At 31.6% G+C, this 24274-nt stretch overlaps 4 protein-coding genes across 6 annotated transcripts; 1 reads left to right on the forward strand and 3 right to left on the reverse strand.

Moving 5' to 3' along the window:
- Positions 1–186: 186 nt before the first annotated feature.
- On the reverse strand, positions 187–1744 carry LOC137822002 (transcription termination factor MTERF15, mitochondrial). The gene has a single exon (XM_068626869.2). The coding sequence runs from the start codon at positions 1663–1665 to the stop codon at positions 505–507; it is 1161 nt and encodes a 386-aa protein (XP_068482970.1). The 5' UTR covers positions 1666–1744; the 3' UTR covers positions 187–504.
- Positions 1745–4333: 2589 nt separating this feature from the next.
- Positions 4334–5816, reverse strand: LOC137821920 (transcription termination factor MTERF15, mitochondrial). 2 transcript variants are annotated; one of them, XM_090295926.1, is made up of 2 exons: positions 5318–5688; positions 4334–5102 (listed from the first exon to the last, which is right to left on the reverse strand). In XM_090295926.1, exons 1-2 carry the CDS (start codon positions 5407–5409, stop codon positions 4559–4561), a joined length of 636 nt encoding a protein of 211 aa, XP_090152052.1. In that variant the 5' UTR covers positions 5410–5688; the 3' UTR covers positions 4334–4558. The 2 variants fall into 2 exon arrangements, with proteins under 2 accessions (XP_090152052.1, XP_068482825.1); XM_068626724.2 differs by having other exon boundaries at positions 4334–5816.
- A 4733-nt stretch (positions 5817–10549) lies between these two features.
- LOC137820783 (dynein beta chain, ciliary protein) lies at positions 10550–13110 on the forward strand. Its single transcript, XM_068625027.2, has 3 exons — positions 10550–10799; positions 11334–11458; positions 12446–13110. Exons 1-3 carry the CDS (start codon positions 10628–10630, stop codon positions 12734–12736), a joined length of 588 nt encoding a protein of 195 aa, XP_068481128.1. The 5' UTR covers positions 10550–10627; the 3' UTR covers positions 12737–13110.
- A 266-nt stretch (positions 13111–13376) lies between these two features.
- Positions 13377–18674, reverse strand: LOC137820782 (mitochondrial thiamine diphosphate carrier 2). 2 transcript variants are annotated; one of them, XM_068625024.2, is made up of 8 exons: positions 18380–18674; positions 18112–18262; positions 16315–16431; positions 15995–16106; positions 15633–15760; positions 14761–14913; positions 13867–14004; positions 13377–13786 (listed from the first exon to the last, which is right to left on the reverse strand). In XM_068625024.2, exons 2-8 carry the CDS (start codon positions 18229–18231, stop codon positions 13568–13570), a joined length of 987 nt encoding a protein of 328 aa, XP_068481125.1. In that variant the 5' UTR covers positions 18232–18262; positions 18380–18674; the 3' UTR covers positions 13377–13567. The 2 variants fall into 2 exon arrangements, with proteins under 2 accessions (XP_068481125.1, XP_068481127.1); XM_068625026.2 differs by having other exon boundaries at positions 15633–15798; positions 18380–18643.
- Between the last annotated feature and the right edge of the window lie 5600 nt (positions 18675–24274).

A 24274-nucleotide genomic window follows, 5' to 3' on the forward strand; every position in this document is an offset into this window, starting at 1 on the left:
ACAATAAATTAAATAGAAAAGGTAACACATAAGGGTGTTTACCTTTAAAAAAAAAATACCAAACAACTTCTCTAAGAACCCTACAACGAATACAAACGAACCCTACAATGAATACAAACCTGCTTAGACAAGAGTTTGGAACAGACAGCTGAACTCTCAAACCACACAAATATCAACGAAGATATATTCACCATCAAAATACAAAATATATATTTCTTATCAAGGGAACAACAGCATCATGCAAGTGTGAGCAATGCGACTAATGAGCATTGGATGTAAAGAATCTGTCCTTGTTTTTCAGTCATTTATAAAGCATAGCAATTGACTACCTCACTACTGTAATGTGAATTCAAGAATATACGAAAAAAAACAACAGTTTCGACCCATTAAAATGGAACAACTAAGTCAAATCAGTTGCTACTTAGACAAGATTAACAAAAGTACTTGAATGGGATGAAAACACACAACATGGTTAAAAATTTGCTCTCTGAGGTAATCCAATTGCTAACTGGCAGATTCTACACAACCCTCCCTGTGTTCTTGGAAACTTATCTTTTCCTGATAAAGCTTTAACAGTTCACACACTTCCTCCTTAAACCGCATCACATAATTTTTAAGAAACAACTCTTCAGAAACATCAAACGGGGTAGACAACTTGGCACTCTTCTCTCTCAAACCCTTGACGATCAAATGCTTCAGAACCAAACCCCTCGGAACAATCCTTCTCTCCAAACTGAACCCAAAAATCTTCGGCATTTTGGCAAGTGCCAAAGGGTCCCAACCCAATTCAACAACCCAAAATCTGATAACCTCATTAATTTTATCCTTGGAAGCCAACATTAAGAGAGGATGCTTCCTGAACGAATCAAGAACCATTTCCTCCGACCAACCCCACATCTTAAAGGCATCAACTTTCGCGTCCCACCGCGATTTCGACACAACCCTTTTGGCATGCAAAGCAATCGCGAAAGTTATCTTAGAAGGGTCGAACCCCATTTCCTTAACCTCATCAATTGCCTCCCTCAAGTTAGTAGACAAGAGTATAGAAGGCCTCCTTCCAAACAAATAGCCGATGCTGGAATCAAGAACTCCAGCATCAAGCAACATGTTCACATTCTGCACTCCAACGTTGTACTGAAGGAAAGGTCTGTTACCGAAAACACAATCAATGGTTTTCTGGTCGGATTGGAGGAACCTTCTCACCAATTCGAAGGAGGGGATCACGTTGTTCTTGAGGCTGGATCCGAGGATTCTGGGGCACCTATGAACAAGACGAACTATATCAGAAGCTGAAGCACCCTTCGAGAGTAAAAATTGGAACTTTGGCGAGAGCCTCTTGTCGGGGTTGCAAACGAGTATGCTGGGTACCCTTTTGACAATGGTGTTGATATGGGCATCGGTGAATCCATTTTTGGTAAAGAAAGCGATGACTGAGTCTGGCTTTTGAGGGGTATCGAAGCTAACACTCTCGGAAACCTTGAGAGCGGTTTGTGGTGAGAAGCCAAAGGTGTTTATGAGGTAGGAAACGGTGAGTGAGTGTTGTTGTGAAGTGAGGGAGAAGTGTTTGAGAGAGAGTGTGGAGGGAAAAGGAAAATAGGGTTTGGGGGTTGTGAGTCTCTTGGAATGGAGAAGAAGAAGGGATTTGAAGCTTTTGGAGGCAAACATCTGAAAGAATGGTGGTGTTGAAGGAGGAATTTGGGGTCTTCAAAGTGTGAAAACACATAGTATTGTAGCAGTTCATGAACATAAGTGATTGTAGTTTTTTTCTTCTTCTATTATAATAATAAATTATATTAAAAACAATAAATAAAGTTACAATTAATAAATAAAATCATTTCATTTTTTTTAATTATTTTAAATAATTTTACTTGCTATTCTATTTTTTTTTTTCATCTATCACCTTGTCTAAATAAAAGATAAGTAACCAGTGATCAAGTTAAGAGAATAAAAGAATAATTAAGTTACTAAATTGAAATAATAATATTTATTTATTTTAGTAAAAAAAAATACTAAATGTGGCATGCAAAAGTATTTTTAACAATTTAACTAAACGTGTGTAGAGAAAATACACATTTAAAATTTGTTTATTTGAATTTAAGGTTTTCATATAGTTTAAGTGACACTGAATTCCATTTTTTTATTTATTTTAAAGTAGTTTTTTTACCTATTTTTTATATTGTACATCAATGAAGAAATTTAAATATAATTTCTAATATGTATTATAAAAATAAACACATCAAATTATGTAATCGAGTTTTATAGAGATTTTAAATAAACAAAAATTTAATGAAATTGATTTTAAAAACTTTTATATTACTAAGATTTTAAAAACTTAGTAATCCCACCAAAACTAATGAAATTGATTTTGTGTAATATTCTTTACATAGATGAAAATATTTTATTGATAATTTTAAAAAACAATATAATTAATTAAAAAATACAAAGTGGAAAATTAAATTAAATACAAGTAGTTCCAATATACAATTATGTTTCTTTACCTAAAATTTTCAATTTTTATATGAAATTTAAAAATAAATACATTTTTTTTTATATTATCAATTAGAGATTTTACATCCAGGTTACAACCTTTTTCATGCAATTTGAAGGTCTTTTTGAACAACACATTAAGAACCAAAACTTGATTTGTGAAAGTAGTTCCAAAACAGAAGCAGCAAAAAGGAACTACATAACTAGTGCATGCACTAGTAAAAGCATAGTTATATGCACTAAATTTTCAACAAAGCTCGTAGCTAACTGAAATTGGTCTCTAATGAGAACCAAGAATAGAATTCTGGTTGCTACAGATTTTATGGAATTAAAGAGAGCTTTGAGGGACAGCAGAAAAGTACTATTCTCCTGTATCAGAGCCTAAAACCACAGAGAATATCCTCTCCAAATCCACCTTTTCAAGCAAAACAAACAAGATTCCTCCCAACCCCTTGCATCATGGGAATCATTTGTCTTAAATGCTAAAAACCTGCCACACCTCAGCTAAGTAAATCCAAGTTCACTTTTATTCTTTCTTAGAATAAGATTTTCATGTTTTTGTTGTTGGTTCACAATGTGATCCCTTCCCTTTCTACACCCTTTGATGCATCCACATTAGAATCACAATCCTATCACTCCCACTCTCATCTCTCAATCTCCAAGACAAGAGTACAATGCATAGAGGGTTCAATTTCACACTAGCAATCCCTAGTCCCTACCCTATCACTCATATGATTTCACCTCTATTGTAAATAATGGCCCAGTACATAAGGCTCTCAACATTGCGGGAGTTCAGAGAGTCAAATGTATGAGCAGAGGGGCAGTTTTTACTACTTCAACAATTGAACACCAACTCATGATGCAGAATTTTATCATTTCTCCAAGGCTTGCCCTAAGACTGCACTTCTACAGTAAACAAAAGAAAGCATTATCAAATATTAAAAGGAAAACCACATAAGATAGAAAATTAAGCTACAATTAAACCCGAATTAGCAATACTTTTTCAACCTGAAGACAAACAGTTTACATTTACCTACAGCTAAAAGCAAATATTATAGTTAAACTAAACTACTACGGTCCATGAAGAAAAAGAAGAAAAAAAAACTCAATCACATAAAGTTAAACAGTAACAAGTTCTTGCATCTAGATGATTCTATCATTTAATATTCATATATTTTCCTCATCTTTCTCCAAGCAAAGAATTTGTCTCACATCTGTCCTATAAGATTGACATGACTAGTTGACCACCGTGCCGCCAATAAGGACATAACTCTTTTTTCCATAAATTGAATGATACTGAAGCTTGTCCCCCAAAGGTCAAAAGCATTGCAAGCACCATTTTCAGAGGAAGAAACACAGTAAAGTAAGCCAGACAAGTTTTTTCCAGATCAAACCTGATGATGGAAATTCAAAACTGAAGCAGGAAGTAAGCTAGTGATCCTTAGTTAGTTAGTATCATCTCAGACACACTTAACTATCAAGTGACAATATATACTACAACGGTGTATCCAGAAGTTGACATTTGATGTATTATCCAGCTAAACGTCTCAGCAACAATTTGACATCATTTTCCACTAACAAGAAACTAACCATTAAATTACATAAAAGTTAAAGGAGTTTTGATAATTGATAAGATATCTTGCATAACCTATAACATCAATTACCATATTGTTAAAATATTTCAATCCAGAAGCCAAACCTAAAATTTTACAAGTATAAAATAACTAAGAGATCCTTGCCAGTGCATACTCAATACAAGGATGATACATACATTTTTATTCCAAAGGCAACGACAAAAAAATGCATGTGTAAGCTAGGTTACAGATGAGCATTGGATATTGAAGAATTTGAGCTAAATTTCTCATGCTACTACAGTCACATTTATATTACATAAAGTAGCTGATATAAATCACAAATGAAGTGGGAATTGCAGAAACCAACAGTCAACATAGGTTCCATTCCAACCCATCAGAATGATACAATTCAGTTAAATCAATTGAATTTAAACATGACTAACCCAAGTAATATGGAATGAAGAAATACAAACTTCTCGAATCAGAGAAATTAGTACTCATGAGTTAACCATTTTATCATCCTCTTTTAGTCCTTGAACACTCATTTGGTACAGCTTTAATAGTTCACTTGTCTCCTCCTTAAAACGCATGACATACTTTTCAATAAACTCCTTTTCAGAAACAGAAAATGGCGTAATCAAGCTGGCACTCTTTCTCCTCAAACCTTTCCTGAGTAAATACTGCACAACAAGTGCCCTTGGAATGATCCTTCTCTCCAAACTAAATCCAAAAATCTCTGGCTTCTTGGTAAGAGCCAAATAGTCCCAACCTGATTGCTTGACCCAAAATCTCATAATCCTATCAATCTTCTCTTGGGACACCAACATTACGAGGGGCTGCCTCTTGAACACACTAAGAACCAGTTCTTCAGACCAACCCCATCTCTTAAAGGCTTCAACTTTCCTCTCCCATCGCAATTTCGGAATAGTCTTTTTGGCCAGCAGCGCGATGGCAAAGCTCAACTTGGAAGGGTCAAACCCCATTTCCTTAACCTCATCCAAAGTCCTCTTCAAGGCAGAACACAAGATTATAGAAACTCTCCTGCGTAACAAAAAGGCTAATACAGGATCAGTGACTCCATAATCAACTAAAAGTTTCACATTGTGCACCACACGATCAGTACCAAAGAAATGCCCACAAGAGCGTATGCAGTCCATGGTTTTCTCGTCAGTTTGAAGAAACTTCCTCATCAGTTCATAGGAAGGGACAATGTTATTCTCGAGGCTCGAATAAAGGATTCTGGGGCTCCTACTTACCAGTTCCACAATGTCAGAGCGCGAGGCCCCTTTGGAGAGTAAAAACTCGAACTTTGGAAGAACCCTTTTGTGGGGGTCGCAAGTGAGCACATTGGGTGCTCTTCTAACGATGCTGTTTATCTGGGTGCTGCTGAATCCGTTGTCTCTGAAAAAGGCGATGACTGAGTCGGGCTTTTCGGGGGTTTCGAATTGAATGAATTTGGAGGCCTTGAGAGCGGTTTCTGGGGAGAACCCGCAGCCGTTTACGAGGTAGGAAACCGTGAAAGAGGGTTGCTGTGAAGCATTTGAGGTGTGTTTCAGAAAGAGTATCGAGGGAAAAAGGTTATTGGGTTTTGGGGTTTGAAGAGGTGTTATTGTGAGTGAGTTGAGATAGAGAAGAAGGGGTTTGAAGCGTTGCGAATGAAACATGTCTGAGTGTTGTGCTTAACGAAGAATCTGTGATTCGATTTCGACGGGAGAATCTGTCATTCAGCATCGCTGTGAAGCAGCACGGGGATAGACACTTATACGCATACGATATACGATACGAATATATCTATTGTATAATTACAAATTAATAATAAAAATTTATATATATAAATATGTTTTAATTTTTATTGTAATAGAAGGATGATTTATTTTTTATTTTTATAATTATAATAAAAAATTATATAATAAATTTGATTTTTTAGAAATTAATGTAATTTTTATTTTTAAATTTGTTTTAAAATTGTTATTAGAAATCTAATAAATATATTTTGAATTGAATATTTGACCAATACGTGTCTTATCAATAAAAAGTGTGCGATATGTGTGTCCAACACGGACACATCATTTAAGAGACGTGTGTGAGTCTCATAGTCATATTTAAAATGGTTTATTACAAGAAAGAGTGGAAAAAAATTTGAAAAAAAAATATTATTGAAATTTTAAAGAAAACAAATATATTAATGAAAAATATAATTGTATTCATTAAATAAAAATTCAAATGTAATTTTTTTATAAAAAAAATCAAATATAATTATGATTATATGTGTGTTATAAGAGTATTTCAAGTGAAACTAATTAAGTAAATATTCTTATATTTAATAGTTTATTTGATTATGTTTTTTTATGTGATGACACACTCTCTCTCTCTAACATAAGTTTCATTAATAAAAAAATTAAGCAAATCTAGTGAATTTCTTTTTTATCTTTTGGTGGAAGAAGTACATCTCACCAATTTCAAATATTTCATGCACCCCTTTTACCAATGGGTCAAGTTCATATAAATGTTTTCATGTTTTTCTCTTTTCTTTTCTTCTTGGTGTTTCTACCAACCAAGCAAACACAAATGCATTGTTTTCTCCGCTAAATGGACCTAAATAACGATGTTTTGTAAGCTATTTGTAGGTATTAGAAATCACAATATGCAAAGTTTAGTTTTAGGTTTTTAATTGTTTTTTGTTTTTATTCCTTTAATTTTAAAATGTAATGTTTTTTCTCTCTCGGAGTCATATCTTGTATGGAAGACTAAAAGTGACACATTTTAAAATTAGCCCTTAAAAAACTTAATTTATTTGTGAAAAAAAAGTATTTGTTTCTCAATAGTGAATTCTACAAATTTAAAAATTATATCAATGAGTATTCAATATTTCAAGAATTATTTATATAATTTATTAATTTATAATTGTATTGGGCAGGAGTTTGGCCCTTAGTTTTGGGCTAGTAGTAGCTCGATTATCGGTTTGGACTGAGGTCAGCTCGATTATTGGACCCTGGGTAAGGATTATGAGTTTGACCCAGTTTAGTTAATGAGTCTGTAAAATATAATGGGGCTGCCATTTGAGAGGGGTCAATTGTACATGCTTATAGATAGGTGTGCGCAAGTAGTTATGATATGTGCGTGTTTGTTACTTGTTACGTGTGCATGTTTGTTATTTGTTGCATGTTAATTACGTATTAATGTCTGTTGATAGTTGTTGTATACCCTAAAAGATAGGGATGTGCAGTTAAAACAGAATGTTGGCCTGCGGTTTAGCACCTGAAGATCATTGGTGCTCGTGGCAGGTGATTTTTTTGTTAGAGATAAAAGATTAATGTGTTGATTTTCAGTTAAGATTTGCTTCTCTCAGGTGAGAGTTGTTGCATGTGTGGTTATAAAAGGGGCCTAAGACCCCAGATGAAGGTACGTTGTTTTTGCACATTAAACTGAGAATTGTTACTTTTTGTGAGCCCTTATTGACTTGAGCGTTAGAGTGCAATCAACAGGTAAGGCGTCTTCTGTCACAACAGAGTCACGTTTCAGTTCAACAGAGAGACACAAGTCAATACTCAACTGTGGCAGATCCAAGAGAAGGCATTCAACTTAGTCAACCAACGGGAGAGTCAACCGGCGAGAACAATAAAAAAAAATAAAGAAAGAATCTTCAATTATTTAGATGTGATAGTTTTTTTGATTAATTTATAGAGTAACATAATTTTTTTAATTGAAAAAAAAATATTGTTGAAGAAATTGGTAAAAAGGTTTGGGTGTAGGATTTAAGATTTATGATTTAGGATTTATATAATGATGTTCATGGGAGTGTTGGGGTTTAGCTATTGAAATTGTGTGGATTTTGTTCATGAAGTTGAACAAAAGTCTTTGAAGGATGATGGAATTGGAAAAGGCTTTACCAAAAATCTCAACGAAGAAGATTTTTAAAAATTTGAACTACGAAGGAGGTGTTAAGGGTGAAAAACCTTTGTTACATGTGTTGAAAGTAATGAACTAGGTGAATAATTGTCTCAAGGTGATGTCTACGTTTATGAGTTACTTGATAGACAATTGAAAGTTGTGAAAAATAGTTACAAAAGAAATAGAAAAAAAGGATCTCTAAAGCATTCGTAGACAATTATAAATCAAATTGTTGTGGGGATATGCACTCTTCGAGTAATGAGGCATCCCAAACAATAAGATAAATGTCACAATAGAAGGTTGTCAAACATTAAGTATAATTCTAAGATTTGGATAACAAGATACAAAATGATAATATTTATATCAAATTTAATACCTTTAAAATGTTAAAAAAAAACATGGCATATTACAAGTGTGAAGTAGGAACACTTTTGTAGACAATGAACAATTTAAGGATGCCACAACAACATATCTTGTGCACTCAAGTAGAAATTTGAAAATTTTCAAAAAGGATAACAAGAGAGTTGTAGTCAGATGGAATGGGGACAAGTAAATTATAAAAAAGAATGCCTATTATGGACAAAATTGAAATAAAGTGATAAAAAAATGTACACGAGCATTACAAAGTTCAAGACTCGTAAGGAAATAAAAATTGTAAAAAGGCATGTTGAGGGTTCATTTTAAAAGCAATGTATAATAAATTGTGACTATGCACAAAACTATTAAGATAATATCCTAGATCAATAATCAAAGTAAATTTGAGAAAAGTGATAAACTACTAATACCCATCATTGAATGTTTTCCGAAAGGACAAAACAAAAAAAATAGTCTTAATGGGAAGAGATCTCAGTGATCAAATGTCTCTCCTAACTTATGTTGTAGTTAATAGGAGGACTAATTATACTATTTTGAGATATCACAATAATAAACAATGTGTTACATACAACACATTTATATATGACCAACTTTTTTTAATGAATTTAATATAATGTAACATGTGAGTAACTTGGTAGTAACACTAACATTTGACAAGGTTTATTACTAATAATGGAAGAACTTTCACTTTTACCTAAAATTGATAAAAGTTTTTGCATTCAAATTTTAGGAAGAAGTTCCTAGGGAAAAAGCTAAAGAATATAGTGTGGAGGACAACAACGATCATATATCCTCAAGCATGAAGGAGAAAAATGAGTCTGGTTAATTAACATTTAATATCAATTCTCTTTAAGGTATTTATTTAGTCCATAAACAAATTTTATTTTATTTTACTAGAAATTTATAATGTGATTGTCACTAAAAATATGTATTGACACAAATCTAAGTTAACACCTAATACTATTACGACACACTTGTGAACAATAAGAGAAAGACATTTAATATTATCATTCTTAATGCAAGGTCCAAACCCATTGTCATCGTATGACATTTTGTGTACTTTAACTATTTTTTTATTACTACTTTAAGAAAAAAAAGTATACTTATTGATAATAAATTTTGTTATATACAATTTTTGTTATATAGTTGATTTAGAGACTTGTTGTTTAAGTTGATGCTTGTAAATATTATTGGGAACAAGTTTGTTGTAAAGTTATAAACTAGGAAGTGTATCTTCCATTAGTGTGAAAAAAAGGAAAAGACAAAGTTATAGAGAATATAAAGGTTAAACAAGAAGGTTCTTAACTTCACTTCAAGTAATAAAAAAAAATATTGCTACCAATTTAGTCCAACCACATTAATAACCAATAATGCTGAAAAAGTAGGTATAGTTTGATGTGTGAGCCCAAATAACCCATAAAATAAACTAAGTCAAATTGAAAAATTAGTGACTAAAAAAATGAATAATTTTAGTATAATTGATTTAGCCACGATTCAAATTAGCTGAATTTTAGTCTAATTAGTTCATCCCATGATGCAAATGAAATTAGACTAAATTAAGCAAACTTGCTTTTAAATATAATAATTATAATTTAAAAAAATAAAAATATTGTTTTATTAAAACATACCCATGTAGTAGAAACTATATATAAAATTTGAAAGTTAATTGCATTTTGACTTGAATTTTATAAAATATCTATATTTTACATTTTTATATTTATAACTATTTTTTATTTTGTTAAATCGAATTAAAATGTTCCTTAAGCCAATATAAGTTTAATATCCAGTTAAAATTTGGATAGAATTGGATTGGACCAGCACTCTTCATTTAACATGTTGAATTTGACATACTTTTCCCTTTTAGGAATAATTTTTTAAATTATCTTACTTTTAAAAACTAAATCTACAACAATGCATATTTTTAAAGTCGAAAATCCATCATTTATTTTAAATATTAATACAAAACACTTAATGTAGGGGAGACCAAATAATAAATATAAAACTTTTAGTTGTTCCAATTAAAAATAATTTGAAGGTAAATTTTAATACTTCACATAACTTAATAAGGAAGTATACAAATTTATAAATCTCACTAAATTATAAGACAAAATCTTGTGCTTCTTAGTTGAAAAACTTTATTCATAAATCTATAACTTGTAATAAACCTTACATAATAATAATATATATAAAATGGTTATAAAGAGTGTTGGTGAAACACTTGCACCAAAACAAGCCACGAAAACATCTTCAATATTAGGCTTAATACATCACAAGGCCGCGTTTGGCGTCACAACGCAACGATGGGTCAGGCATTTCGTCGAGCATCTGGAAGAATCCGGGCAGCATCCGAGGCTGACACGTCGTCTTTCTCCAAGCCAAAGACCGCCGTTGATCGCCGACCGCCGCCCACGGTTGCCCCCGACAAGACTGCGCAGATCTCGAAATCTGCCGAACAAGACGTACTTCACGCCGGTAACTCTGTCTCTCTCTTCCCGTAGGTTCAAAGTTTTCGGCTGGGGAATTAGGGCTAAAGGGTGGCGAAAATTTTGTTCCTTTAACATGATTTCGTTCGAAAAAGTTAGAGGGTGCCTTGGAATTTAAGGTAGCTAATGAGGGTTATTCCGAGACTGTATTATACTGTGGTGTGTTGTTCTAGAACAAGGGCTAGAATCATGTGGGGGTTTGTGAATGTTGCTTTTCAGTTTGAAGTGTTGCTTTTGGAAATTTGTTGCATCCACATGGGCTGGGTTATGGGTGTGCAAGCTTAGTTCAGCTGGTAATGAAAATCTAAGGGGTCGCTTGGTTTCAGAAAGTGTTTTCTGTTTTCAGTTTTAATTACAAAATGTGACTTTATTTTACTTTGATTCTAGTACTTATCTATCAGGCTTTGGTTCATGTTAATTTGTGTCTTTTTGAAATGTTGCATACATAGATATTGCTTATGATTTTGATGTTCTTGTGAAGTTCTATAATTTTGATTTCACTGTTATTTGATCTTGGCTTAAGATGATCGTTCTAGAGTTAATACGGACAACATCCTGGAAGAAAGAGATCCTAAATTTGATGCTATGCTTGGTCAAATGGTTGGTAGAATTAAATCAAAGCCTGGGGGGAAACCTGAGATGGGTGAGGTGAGTTTATGGAAAATTGTTTTAACTCGTTGTGTAGAATTGAAGTTGACGCAGAAATGTCATTATGGTGTATGTATTAATGTATAACTCCAACATTTAAAATTGTTTTATTCTTCACCCTTTTCCTATAAAACTCTTCTAATGTCGATGCTGAGTACTATTGAAGTTTATCACTGTATCCGAAGTAGAAAAATGGTATTATTGGCCTTGAACATCAAGGAAACCCTGTTTTTCTATATTGGCGTGTTTATCAGCTGTCAAATAAAAGGAAATCTGCTAAAATAACCCTACCTTTGACTGTATTTTGTATGTCATATTCTATGAGGCTCTGACATGCCTCTTGAATGATGTCCCGTGTTGGACACATGGATCGGATACCGACACTCGTAATACACTTGTAGGACACATATCAATGAAGTGTCCAATTCAAAAAAAATGTTGGATTTATGACAATTTTAGCACAGTTCTAACACAATTTTAATAAGGAGAAATACATCAATTTTCTAAAAACTCAAATTTATTGTATAAAATTTTATTATGAGTATAAAAATAAGGAACAAATTCTTTTGAACGTGTTCCCCTGTTCTCATGTTCTACATTTTAGAAATTATACATATATCTGCGTGGTACGAGTGTCTGTATTAGTGTTTATGCTACATAAGCCATATTTGCTTAAAATACTGTCATGGATACCTTTTTCATTATCAATCAATGCTGAATATGGTTTCTGTCGTTTGTTACTCATGGTATTAGCACAGTGCCACGGGAACTTGGCAAATTTGATTAACTTTTCGAATGTGTGTTTGGATGAGCTTATTTTAGATAAGTAATAACTTTTTTGAGCATCTTTTTACGAGACATTTAAAAGAGTTATTTCTCAAAGATAATCTTACAATGCAGTTTCAATGGTCAAAGCTTTACTTTTTGACCTTTTAGTACATATTTACCGAGACAAACTCACCTTACAGATAGAAAATATTGTTACAGGCCTTCGTGGTTGAGAAGTACAACAGGCCAATGCCCAAATTGCGAAACACAAAACCAGATTCTGGGCGCTATGAGGAAAGGCAGGTTCCTTCTGGCACTTTGAATGTAGCTCAGTTGCGCCATATCATCCTTTTGCATGAAGGCAAGGCTGATGATTACAATGGACGTATGAATGCTCACCAGATTGCTGAAAAATTTCAAGTCAGTGTTGTTCAGATTGAGAGGATCTTGCAATTCTTATCACAACCTCCAGAAGATAGCAGTAAAGACAAGAACGAAGCACCAAGATAGATAACTTTACTGACATTGCTTACTTGTTTTTGTCTTAAAATGGCTGTTCTAAATGGATTTCAAGCGTGGACAAAAGTCTTGGCTATTGAAGAATGTAGTTCGAAAGAAAGGACAATGCCAAGAAGGGCCATAACATCAGATCTTCATTGACTTGTAATGGACTGTATTAGCAGGTGCTTGTGCAGCCCCTATACTTAGATTTCAATGACATCGTGATATCAACAATTGAATTTGTACTTCCGACAGAAATTAACCCTGGATGGCGTGAGTTGCAATAAGGGTTTTGAAACCCCACAGCTGAGCTATTGTTTGTTGTTTTTCCTTGTTTCACGACAATTTATAAAACATGAGCAAATTCAGTTTTGTTCTTGCAAGATTTGTAAACTCTGTTATTTAGATTTGCTTACTATTAGACTTGTTCCTTGCAGACATTGGTGTCTTGACATCATAAGCCTCGAATTTAATCACCTAGATCCTAGTTCCTGAGCAAAATTAATTTGGATTGGTTGCAAAACCAGTGCATATAAATTCTAAAACCCTCAAATTGTGCAAGATGAAGTCCAAACAAGGACAGATTTTGAACCATTTTGGATAAATTTGGAAGTAAAACCACCTTAACAAGAATAACTCCACTAACAGCTGAAGGAAAATTGATGTCACCCTGCTAAATCTTACTTTTTACTTGTCTGAATCTTCATCTTAAAAGTGAACAAGAATCGTATCCACTATCTTAAATTAGAATATACCTCTTCCTATCCAGGTGAGGATTAAATGGATTAAAAAAGAATGAGATAAAGAAAATTAAAAAAAAAAATCCCCTTAGTAAAAAAATCAAGTCAAAAGAGATTCCAGCCAATCTGATGTCAATTCATAGGCTACAAATGTTACAGCATTAGCTGGTGCAGCTTTGACAGTTGATGGGACTATCCCTTTATATAGACCAGCCCAACCCTCCTTTTGTAATATTCGCTTTATGGCATCAAACATATTGTTGTATGCATGGTGTTCAACCCGAGCTCCATATCTTGGATGCCTTTGCAGACCTTCAATCTGCATCGAACCAATGAAGAAGATTCATATTTTGCTTATTTTTAATGGAGAAATAAGGGGTTTAACATTCTAACATCTACCTGAAATCTTTTCTTGACCACATCAAGTGGATGAGTGGCGAGCTTGGCAGATGTTCCTGCACCCACTCCACACAGGAAAAGCTGAAAGCTGGAAATGTTTTCTGCAGTAGGATTTGAATATTGACGATGATTCCATGCCTACATTTAACCCACATAATATATGCATATTAAAATTCAAGTATAAAATAATTTCTCACTATGAAGTAAGAGTAAAGCATTTATCAGCTGTGTGAAGAAATCTTAATATGATTATTTTGTGAAGTAACATACTTTAATGTACGTTAAGGTAAAAACTATTACTGACATTTGACAGGGAGTTATGAGAGACTTTTATTAATCTATTGTAATTTTATATCTTAATTACCAAAATGGGTAAAATTTTAAAAAGTTATCAAAATGTGTAACTCATGGCAAAGTGACACAACATAGTTAAGATTTGATTATATTGAATTCGTGTCACTTTAACACAATTCCAGTTCAAATACAAGATTGGAGTTCAAATACACTAAAGTTGTGTCACGTTTTATCTATTTTGATAATTTTTTAAAACTTTATCCAAATTAACAATTAAGTGATAAAATAATTTTACCAGATTGGTAAAAAATCCGAGTTATGATAATATTTATTGGAAAAAATATATATCTCTCCTTCTGTCACTGGCCACTAGCAATTATATTTGGTCTAGTAGAGATGCAGAGCTAAGACTGAGTGTGAGCATAGACAACATTTTGCTCGGACTAAAATTTAAAATTAATACAAACTGCTGCATAGCTTCCTTCTCGGTGCAAATAGCTAGGGCGAACATAATAACCAAACCAACATTCAATACGTGCATGTCATAACTATGTCAAATACAAATAAATGAAATGTTACATAGAAGAACTGAAATATTACCATGGTCCAACGTTTAAATGTGTCATAGGTGCCAAATTGTAGAGCTGCATATGGTATGATCTCAACTAGGGTTGGTGACAATCCAGCATACAAGCCTGGGAAGCCACGAGTCTGGACAATATCGACAAATGCTGTTCTCATGTTTGGATAAACCTGAACAATGGGAAAATATTAGCAAGACATTGTCCCAAAATTGATGCCATGAGGCATCAAGGACCACAACAGCCTCAAACTATGCACTCAAAGGTAGAGTTATATAGTGAAAGGCCAGAAGTGGAAGTTTTTCTTTTTCCATTCTAAAGCTTCTGATACGAAATACCATTAATTGATCAAGAAGCAAAGATGGACACTCCTCACCACAATTGGCAAAATGAATGATCACAGAAGCAACTAATAAAAATGATTCAGTTGTTAGGTAAGGATACACAAATGAATTATATTACATCTCCCATATTTCCCCTTAAACAAGAGTCCTTCTAGGTTTGAAGCAAGGACATGCCAAGCTCACACATGTCTTAGAGTTGAAATTCAATCTTTTTATTGGAAGAATGGTGGTAGCAAGGATCAGATCATAGAGATTCTAATATAATACCATTGACCAACTATTCCAAAACCTTAAATTATCAAGTGAATACATAAGGAATGGTGTTATATCTTTACATTTCTAGCTGGAATTAACAGAAAACACATAAAAATAAAAGTTTCAAGTAGAATGGACTGAGAAAGAAGCAGAAGTAAATGGACGAGGGAAGGTCTTTAAAAAGCATGCCAGCAATTTTCCTCATTGACCTTCACAGTTCCCAACTAGTATACATTACAGTAATTTACTTCAAGACCATCTTGTAACATTTGACGTTTTAAAATGTTTATACCTTTGGTTCACCCTGGGAAGCTAATATGGTTCGGAGAAGATCAAAGGGATATGAGCCTAGAGTAGCAGCACTCCCAGCTATTGCCCCACTCATATAGGATAGATAAGGGCTCAAACTCATGTGATTCTCTGCAGCAACAGAAAGCAAAGCAATGAACATAATAGACCTACAACAGGAAATGCCCAAGTAATTAATAACTCTAGATTGCAGATTGACATGGCTTTGACCTGCTACATAAACAATGAATATACCTTAAACTAGATATTCAAAATTTTAACAACATCAACAAAAATGCTCGGTACACAGACACCTAGGAATAAGTTGCAAATCCATTTGTACAAGCAGACACTAAGAAGACATACCTGTTTTGGAAGAACCAGAGGCATAAGACTTCAACATGTGTAGAACAGTAAATTGTATACTTGTATATGGCATAACCATGAGCAAAGCTGGCACATTCCCCCGCCAAAAACCCTGTAACATGACAGACTTGAGAAAGGGTAATACAGAAAGTTTCCCCATAAAAGACATCAAGAATTCAAGCATTATCAAATATACTGATCTCACCAACAGCTTATTGGAACACTCTTAAGGTAAATAGGAATCAGATGCAGATTACTAACAGAGAGAAGTGAAGTAGGAGGAAAATTAAACAAAAGTAATAGAAGCTGGGTTGTCCTACCCGCATGCCTTCTTCTCTGAAAATATCTTTGCTTGCTTGAACCATGCCGGTATATTTTGAAGTAGTAGTAAAATCCTTGCGTAGTGAATTCCATGAAGATGTGGGTTCTAGTTGAACCTGACAATGAATGTGAATAACAGCTTATTTGAGCTCATTGCTCACCTTGATAAGGGAAAGGCTACAATGAATAGCCATGATGATGAACCCAACTTCCCTAAGTCTCATATTAAAACATTAACAAAGTGCAAACAAATCTTATTGTGCAATCATTCCTTTGAGGCCACATAAATTTTAAATAAAATGATGCCAACAACTGAGTCATACCAGATACATTAACTCAGTAAACTGAAAACCTTTCGGCTTTCAATCACCATGAGGGAATGCAATTTTTCCTTTTTTATAGAAAATAGATCTTTTCATCTAAATAGTACACTGAAAAGAAAGAAGAAAAAGTAAAACTATTTTCAAAATTCCAACCAGAAATGTAAAATAGAATCAGCTTGATGTTCAGAATCTCCCATGTCTGGCAAACAAAGCACTAAAACAAATTTCAAACCATAAATATGAAAATTTTGAGATCCAACATCGCATTCAAGAATGTACCAGACAGCCACACTCCTACGAATCACAAATTAAAGTTGAACTGTAAAAAAAAAACCATCATGTCAAACAAACCAACCTTCCTTAGTAAGTTGATGAAAACTTTCTATTTCATACTCCATCATGTGTCTCATCTTTTTAAAGATCATCGTTCCTGTTTAATTGTCATTTTTAAAGTTTGAGACAATATCAGTTGCTCTTTTGTTATTTATACACTCTTACCTTTTACTAAACCTGTAATTAGTTTATGTATTTATGCTTCAATGTAATCGCATTTTTATTGTGATGGTACAATAAAAAATCTTATAATAAATATTTTATGAAAATCAAGAAAATTGATTGTAGAAAAATCTCTTAAAAAGTAATCCTTAACAGATAAGTTCACTGATTAGCATTTGTCCATTTTAAAACCAAAAAGAGTTTGACTTAAAACAGTTTCCAAAGCAGGACAAGTACCCGGCAAATGAAAATCACACAGAAAATACACAATTGGGTGAAAGAAACACAAGTCAATGAAACCATAAATGCTAGTTATAACCAAATACTACCTCCCTCCTGAAAAATAACTGACTTCAATTAAAGAGATAATTACACCAAAACTTACTAACAATCCAATTTTTTTTAAATATTCTTGTCATTAATATTGTAAAACGTGCAATTAAATATATGAAATGAATTAAAGTTAGAGACTTTCAGGAAAAAGTTCAGTAAAAATAGTTAAAAATTTGCTTATATTTTAAGAAAATGCAATCTTTTACAAACAAAAAAAATGGAACATGAATGAGAAGAAAACTATGTTGAACAGATACAATAAAAGATACCGATATGACACGAACACCTAGATATGTCTAATTTTTAAAATATAAATAGATATATATATATATATTATATAATTATGAATTATATAAATTGACAATAAAAAAAATTTGTGTACAGATATATTTCAAAATAATTATTCGTAGCAAAAATATGTTTCTTACTCATTCAAAAGAATTTGTTCATAATTTTTATAATCATAATAAAATTTCATACAATAAATTTAAATTTGAATTATAATAAAATTTATTCAAAATTGTGTTAGAATTTTTAAAAATTCAATAAATTATTTTTAAATTAAACACGTGTAGGTGTACTATACGTGTATTTGGACACAACATTTAAAAGACGTGTTTCAGGATCATAGGAAGAGAGTCTAACCTGAAACCTAATCTTAATAACATCAAGAGGCGAGGTGACGGTCCTGGATACAGCACCGGAAAGAGCTCCAGCGGAGGCATCAATGGCAGCCCGTTTGAGCTGGCTGGGTTCCCCCTCCATTGCAACAAAACCCTCCAATCCCAACTACAACCTGCACCATCACAAACCAAAATCCACAGATGAATAAACCATAAATGAACAGAAAACGTCAGAATTTCCCTTGAATTTTAGAAAGAGCAAGGAGAATAGAGAGAGAGAAGGAGCTTGCCGGCGAGAGATGAAGGGGAAGGAGGCAATGGAGAAGGGAGCGGACATCGGAGACAGGAAAGAGAAGGGAAATTCGTTGGTTGCCGCCTTTTTTGAGTGCCAAGATTTTTTATGCCGCCGACTTCTCCGCCTCTATCTGAGGCGTTGCAGGAATTTAGCAGAGTCTCCGACACAAACACGACAACTAAGAATATTATTAATAATAAAAAGAGGAAGAAAAATAAACCATTGAGGTTTTTTTTTTCATGTCGTTTTTGGACCAGACACAGTGTTTTCAGGGATCATGATATTAATTTAGTTTAGTTCAGATTCTTTTTTCCATTTGTAGCTACAACAGTTAGAATATTTTTTTCCTAAAATAAGAGTTAAGAATACTTATAATGTGGTTTTTGTAATCTTTTAACATGTTTTATCTTAATTTTAATCAATAATTAATTGTTTACGTTTTATAATTGTGTTTTTTTAATTATTATAATTAAAAGATATGATTATAAATGTTTATATATATATATATATATATATATATAAAAGCTCTACTACTGTACTAGGTGTGATATGAAACTTAACATTTCTGTTAAACAAACACTTTAATTATCTAAGAAAAAGTATTATTAAAAAAAATTAGAAATACAAATAAATATGGAAACTAAACAAAAATTCATAACCTATACCTGTTAATAAAAAATTATAAAAAATAGTATATAGAAACCTATTACACTAATTGAAACGTTATCTTTTCACATTAATTAAACACAAATGTTCCACTTACAAAGTTATGAATTGTTATTTAGTGAGTTTTTTTTTTCTACTATATTTTCTTTTGTGCTTAACATTTAAATCCAAAATTTTGGATGAGTTTTGACCTACTGAGTTTCTTCTGCAACTTGGATTATGTGGCACGTGATTCACGTGTCCTTGTATGTTTTAATAAGTTCCTTTTTTTTAAATTTTAATATCTTAACTTTGCCCTTATTTTTATCATCTTACTTTATTTTATTTTATTGAAATCTATTGGACACTTATCTTAAATGACGTATTTGTATCGGATTCACGTATTGGATTGACATTCGAAAGACACTTGTAAGACATGTATCAATGAAGTATCTAATTCAAAAAATATTTGTTGAATTTATGATAATTCTAACACGATTCCAACACCTAAAAACTCAAACTTATTGTATGAATTTTTAGTATGATTATAAAAATAAAGAACAAATCTTTTTGAACTAGCCATGAAAAAATCTTTCTGCTAACAAAAAAAACTGAAACATACTTCTGCTTGTCAATTTATATAATTCATAATTATATAATATATAAATATGTTGTTTTTGTGTCTTACATTTTAAAAATTATACATATCTTCGTGATTGTATCAGTGTTTGTGCTACCGTGGATGTGCTACATAGATTGATATTCAATTTAATTGTTATGTTTTTCTATTATTTTACATGTTAATATGTATATTAATTTTAAATCTAATATTTTTATATATATGTTTATTTATTTTTATGTTGTTTTGTTTAAATTTTAAATATTATTTAAAATGTTTTGATTTGAACTTCAAATTGAAAAAAAATGACAAATGTGAGAAAATAGACAACTTAAGAGTTATTAATACAGTATTAAGATTATTGGAAACATGATAAGGTAAAAGAAAATAAATAAAGTAATTTTACATAAATTAAAATAAAATGTTTGTGCCAAGCGAAAAGATAAATGAGAAAAGCGAAAAGACACTTTAATTAATTAATTAATTAATTTACTATTTTTGAATAATTAAATATGATTATATTAAAAAACATATATTTATTGGTTCTCTTTAATGAATTGTGGTTATTCTCTTAATCATTTCGAGTTATGTTTAACTGAATTTGGAACTCTTAAATGATATTTTGAATTTTAATATTGAGAATGAAAATATTTGACTACATTACCAGTCAAATTTTATTCCAAATACTATATACACACATAATAAATTATTATCTAACTTTATAAATGTACTTTTTGGAGTTTAAAATTTTTCTCAATTTATGAAATTGTTTAGTGGTAAAGATATGTGACTTTAATCAAAGAATTCAGTATAAAACTTAAAATTCCTTGATATTGTTTGGGTGATATATAAAATTAATATTCTAAAATTATTATTAACTATCTTGATCTTTTATTATTATTTTCGGGACATTTAAAAAGCAAAGGAATTTTTGTTTTTAAGTTTTATTTTCACTAAATTTAAAAGAAAAAACTGGACTCAAGTATAAGTTTTGTGGAAATATATTTTCTGAAAATGATATTTGACGCACAAACTTTTTTGTCACAAAACTAATTTTGAGATCTGTGTTTTAAAGTACCTATTTCCCAAAAATATTAAAATTTGAGATGAAAACTCTCCAAAATGATTTGTTCACATATTTGCAATTATAAAATGAAAAAACCTAATTTTATGTAATTTTTATAAAAAAATATATCATCATAATAGAGAAGGAAAGTTCTACCACAGAGTATTTATTATTATTATTATTATTATTATTATTATATATAACTGTACTATTGGGCCAATTAAGAGAAAACAAACAGGCAATTTCTTCCTTCACCATATCACTTTTAACCATTTTTAACCTTGCATCATTTTCTAAAATTACTCTTATTATGAATTTGAAAATCTAAAATAATAAATATAATTCAAAACTAAAAAATTATATTTCGGATAAAAAAATCAAAACACAAAATTAAAAATGCATTTTGAATAATAATTTCCATAATTTAAAAATGTGTTTCAGAAATTTAAATTTGAAATATTTCCAGAAAAAAGTTTTGAAAATAATTTTTATCCACAACCTCGTTTTATCTAAGGTTAATTTAATTATTTTTAAGAAATATTTTTGTCATTTACAATAATAGATTTAGTGTATGTTATAATTAATATGGTAAAGAAATAGTTTGCCAAAAACAAAAGAGATTTGAATGAAAAACAAAAACAACAAAAATATTCATAAATTTGTTGACTATATGGAATTTGATCTTGCATTCGAAATACTATTAATCACTTCATATTTGATATAGCTAGGAGAACATTTGATAAAACAAGTCAAATATATAATAAGAATGAGTTAGAATTTTGAATTAAATTTTTTACAATAATTTATTAGGATAATGTCTTATTGAATATTTATATGAAATTTTTATTTTACGGATTCGTGATTTTTTTTATCGATTCTATAAATATTGTTTATAAATAACTCTTATTTTACAAATGTTCAATAATATGCAACTGAAAAAGTTAAAAGTAAAAAAATATTTATATTTTGTATTCTATTGTATTGGTACATCTGTTAACAATAAAATCAGGTTAAATTTTAAAACAGTACAATTAAGTTTCGTTACACATATTATTGTTATACATTATAAACTAGGTATTATATTACCAATTATTGTTTGGAATAATAATTATTTTTATTAATATTTCATGTATTTTTTAAAACAACATTCACTTTTCCTAAAACATTACGTATCACATATACGAATACAAACACGGTAAATACGTGTAATCTATAAAATGTAAGATACGAGGACACAAATCTATATATTATATAATTTTGAATTATATAAATTGAAAATAAATATTTATGTGCAAAAATATATTTGAGATTCTTTTGGGAGCATGAAGATATTTTTTATGATGGGTTCAAAAGAATTTGTTTCTTATTTTTATAATCATAATAAAAATTTATACAATAAATTTGAGTTTTTAGACAACTATTGTATTTATACCTTTTAAAATTGTGTTAGAACCGTGCTAGAATTTTCAAAAATATAACAAATACTTTTTGAATTGAACACTTCATTGATAAGTGTCATACGAGTGTCATACAATTGTCATACGAATGTCCGACACAGATACACCATTTAAGATAAGTGTCTGAGTCACATAAAACACACTTTTAGTATAAAGTATGGTATGTATAACGTACGAGATTGTGTATAAAACCGATCGTATATTCATATTGTATCATGCAAATCAAGAACTTCTAAGTAATCAAACACCATTATTATTAAATTAGATGAATAAGAAAGTCAGATATAAAGAGTTAGGAGGTAGATTTTAATATATATAAAAAAAAAAAGTTTAATCGTGTTGTGTCATTGCTCCTAAACACATGACTCAGTACTTCTTCAACGATCATGATCAATTTGATACCTTTTCTCTTGGGGATATGACCAATTTGATTTACTTGTGAAAACGAAGAAGCAAAGAACCAGAGTCCCAGAATCCATGGAAACGCAGTACGAGGAACAGGAGAGAGACGACTCTATTCCCCCACAGTTCCTCAGAAGATGTGGGTAACTTTGAAAGGTTCATGAAGTTATAATTTTGTATCTTCAAAACGAAGATCCTAGTGAGTGTGATTGATTTTCATGAGTATTGGAGGAGGAGGATGAAAAAAATGCACGCGGAAGAGCAATACACACAATCACGAATCAACTGCAAAAAAATAAACAATATAAGATTTAACTTGGTTTGGTAGTCAACTGCAACCTACATCCACACGGGCAACTATTAGGTTTATATTATATTCTGTTGCACACCAATTACAAGTACAATAATCTCTTTAAATAGAGATAAATAGAGAATAAAAGGACACAAAGATTAAGTTCACTCACTAAAACATGATGTCTACTCAGTCTAACCCAATTGATTCTAGCTTCATACCAACGGAGGAGATAGAGAATGATGTAACTTTTGAGGAGCTGAAGAAAGCACGCTCCAATGGGGCACATGTTTTTTTTCAGAAACCCAAAGAAGACAGAAAGTTAAAGAGGATTAACAAGAATAGGTGCTGTGTTTTTAGCAGTTTAACAGAGTTTTTTTTTTTTTAATTTTCTGATTCTTTTGTCCAGTAGCAAGAGGGCAGTTTCTTCTTTTAGAGAGGTTATACAAGCTCCATCCAAGGTAGATTTATTTGTTCCTTGTAAAGAGTTAAATGTTCTGTTTATATATTTTTAAATTTATGTTACTGCAGTGCATGTTGCCATGTAAGTCATTATTACAAGTAGTAAAATATGAAGATAAAGAGAAGCTCTGAGCTGAAATTGTGTATTCCTGAAAGCATGGACACACATTATTAAGACTTTGGTTGTCATGTTTGTAGATTTAGGATATGAGATGGGTTAACTGAGTTACTGCAATGCATTCCATCACGTAAGTGCTTATTACATGTGTTAGAAAAATTGAACAGAAATGTTTTTATGACATGACAGCATCAGTGGTTACGTATATCGGGGACTGAGTAATGTTGATTCACGTCGATATATGATGCTTACTTCACTCTTGGTTACCTTATTCTTCAAGTCTCCTTCCCTCTGCGCATACCTCGGTCGGCCGGTGGGGTACCTGCGATTGTGCTCCGATGCTCAAGTCAGCCAGAATGTCCAGGGAGAATTCTTTAATAATATGAAAAACGTACCTTTCTCCCCTTTCAGAAGTCCTTTTAGTAGGTTGACTTGGGCTTTGGCCATGTGGGTCAAGCAACTGACGGCTAGAGACACGCTTAGTGGTCTTTGGGTCATGCTTGGTGGTTTTCTGAAATCCAGGGAGTGCTCCAGAGAACGTGCTTGACTTGTTCAACGGGAGTTGTAACTGCTCGTTTCACGTGTAACCACGTTCTTTATTTAATTAAGTTATTCAATGAAGACCCTTCAATCGTACGGTGCCGACCAGTACAAATACAATTTTAAAATTATTTTATTTGAGTACAAACATATTTTTGTATGGTGCCGACCGGTACAAATACAATTTTAAAATTGTTTTATTTGAATAGAAAATGTAAGTCATATGTGCTCGTTGCTGTAAATATAGTTGTTCCTTCAGAAGTGGTGAATATGTTTGCTAGTTGTTCAC

Source organism: Phaseolus vulgaris, chromosome 9 (genome assembly GCF_051622355.1).
Source record: "Phaseolus vulgaris cultivar YP4 chromosome 9, ASM5162235v1, whole genome shotgun sequence".
Taxonomy (NCBI): Eukaryota; Viridiplantae; Streptophyta; class Magnoliopsida; order Fabales; family Fabaceae; genus Phaseolus; species Phaseolus vulgaris.

Excerpts from the sequence above, each read along its gene's own strand:
- LOC137821920 (XM_068626724.2), bottom strand. The coding sequence starts at position 5,725 with ATGTTTCATTCGCAACGCTTCAAACCCCTTCTTCTCTATCTCAACTCA.
- LOC137822002 (XM_068626869.2), bottom strand. The coding sequence starts at position 1,665 with ATGTTTGCCTCCAAAAGCTTCAAATCCCTTCTTCTTCTCCATTCCAAG.
- LOC137820782 (XM_068625024.2), bottom strand. The coding sequence starts at position 18,231 with ATGGAGGGGGAACCCAGCCAGCTCAAACGGGCTGCCATTGATGCCTCC. Across the intron at positions 15,761-15,994 it reads CTCTGGTTCTTCCAAAACAG|AGAATCACATGAGTTTGAGC; the intron begins GTATGTCTTCTT and ends CTGTTGCTGCAG. Across the intron at positions 14,005-14,760 it reads CATTTAAACGTTGGACCATG|GCATGGAATCATCGTCAATA; the intron begins GTAATATTTCAG and ends GGTTAAATGTAG.
- LOC137820783 (XM_068625027.2), top strand. The coding sequence starts at position 10,628 with ATGGGTCAGGCATTTCGTCGAGCATCTGGAAGAATCCGGGCAGCATCC. Across the intron at positions 10,800-11,333 it reads ACAAGACGTACTTCACGCCG|ATGATCGTTCTAGAGTTAAT; the intron begins GTAACTCTGTCT and ends TCTTGGCTTAAG. Across the intron at positions 11,459-12,445 it reads GGAAACCTGAGATGGGTGAG|GCCTTCGTGGTTGAGAAGTA; the intron begins GTGAGTTTATGG and ends ATATTGTTACAG.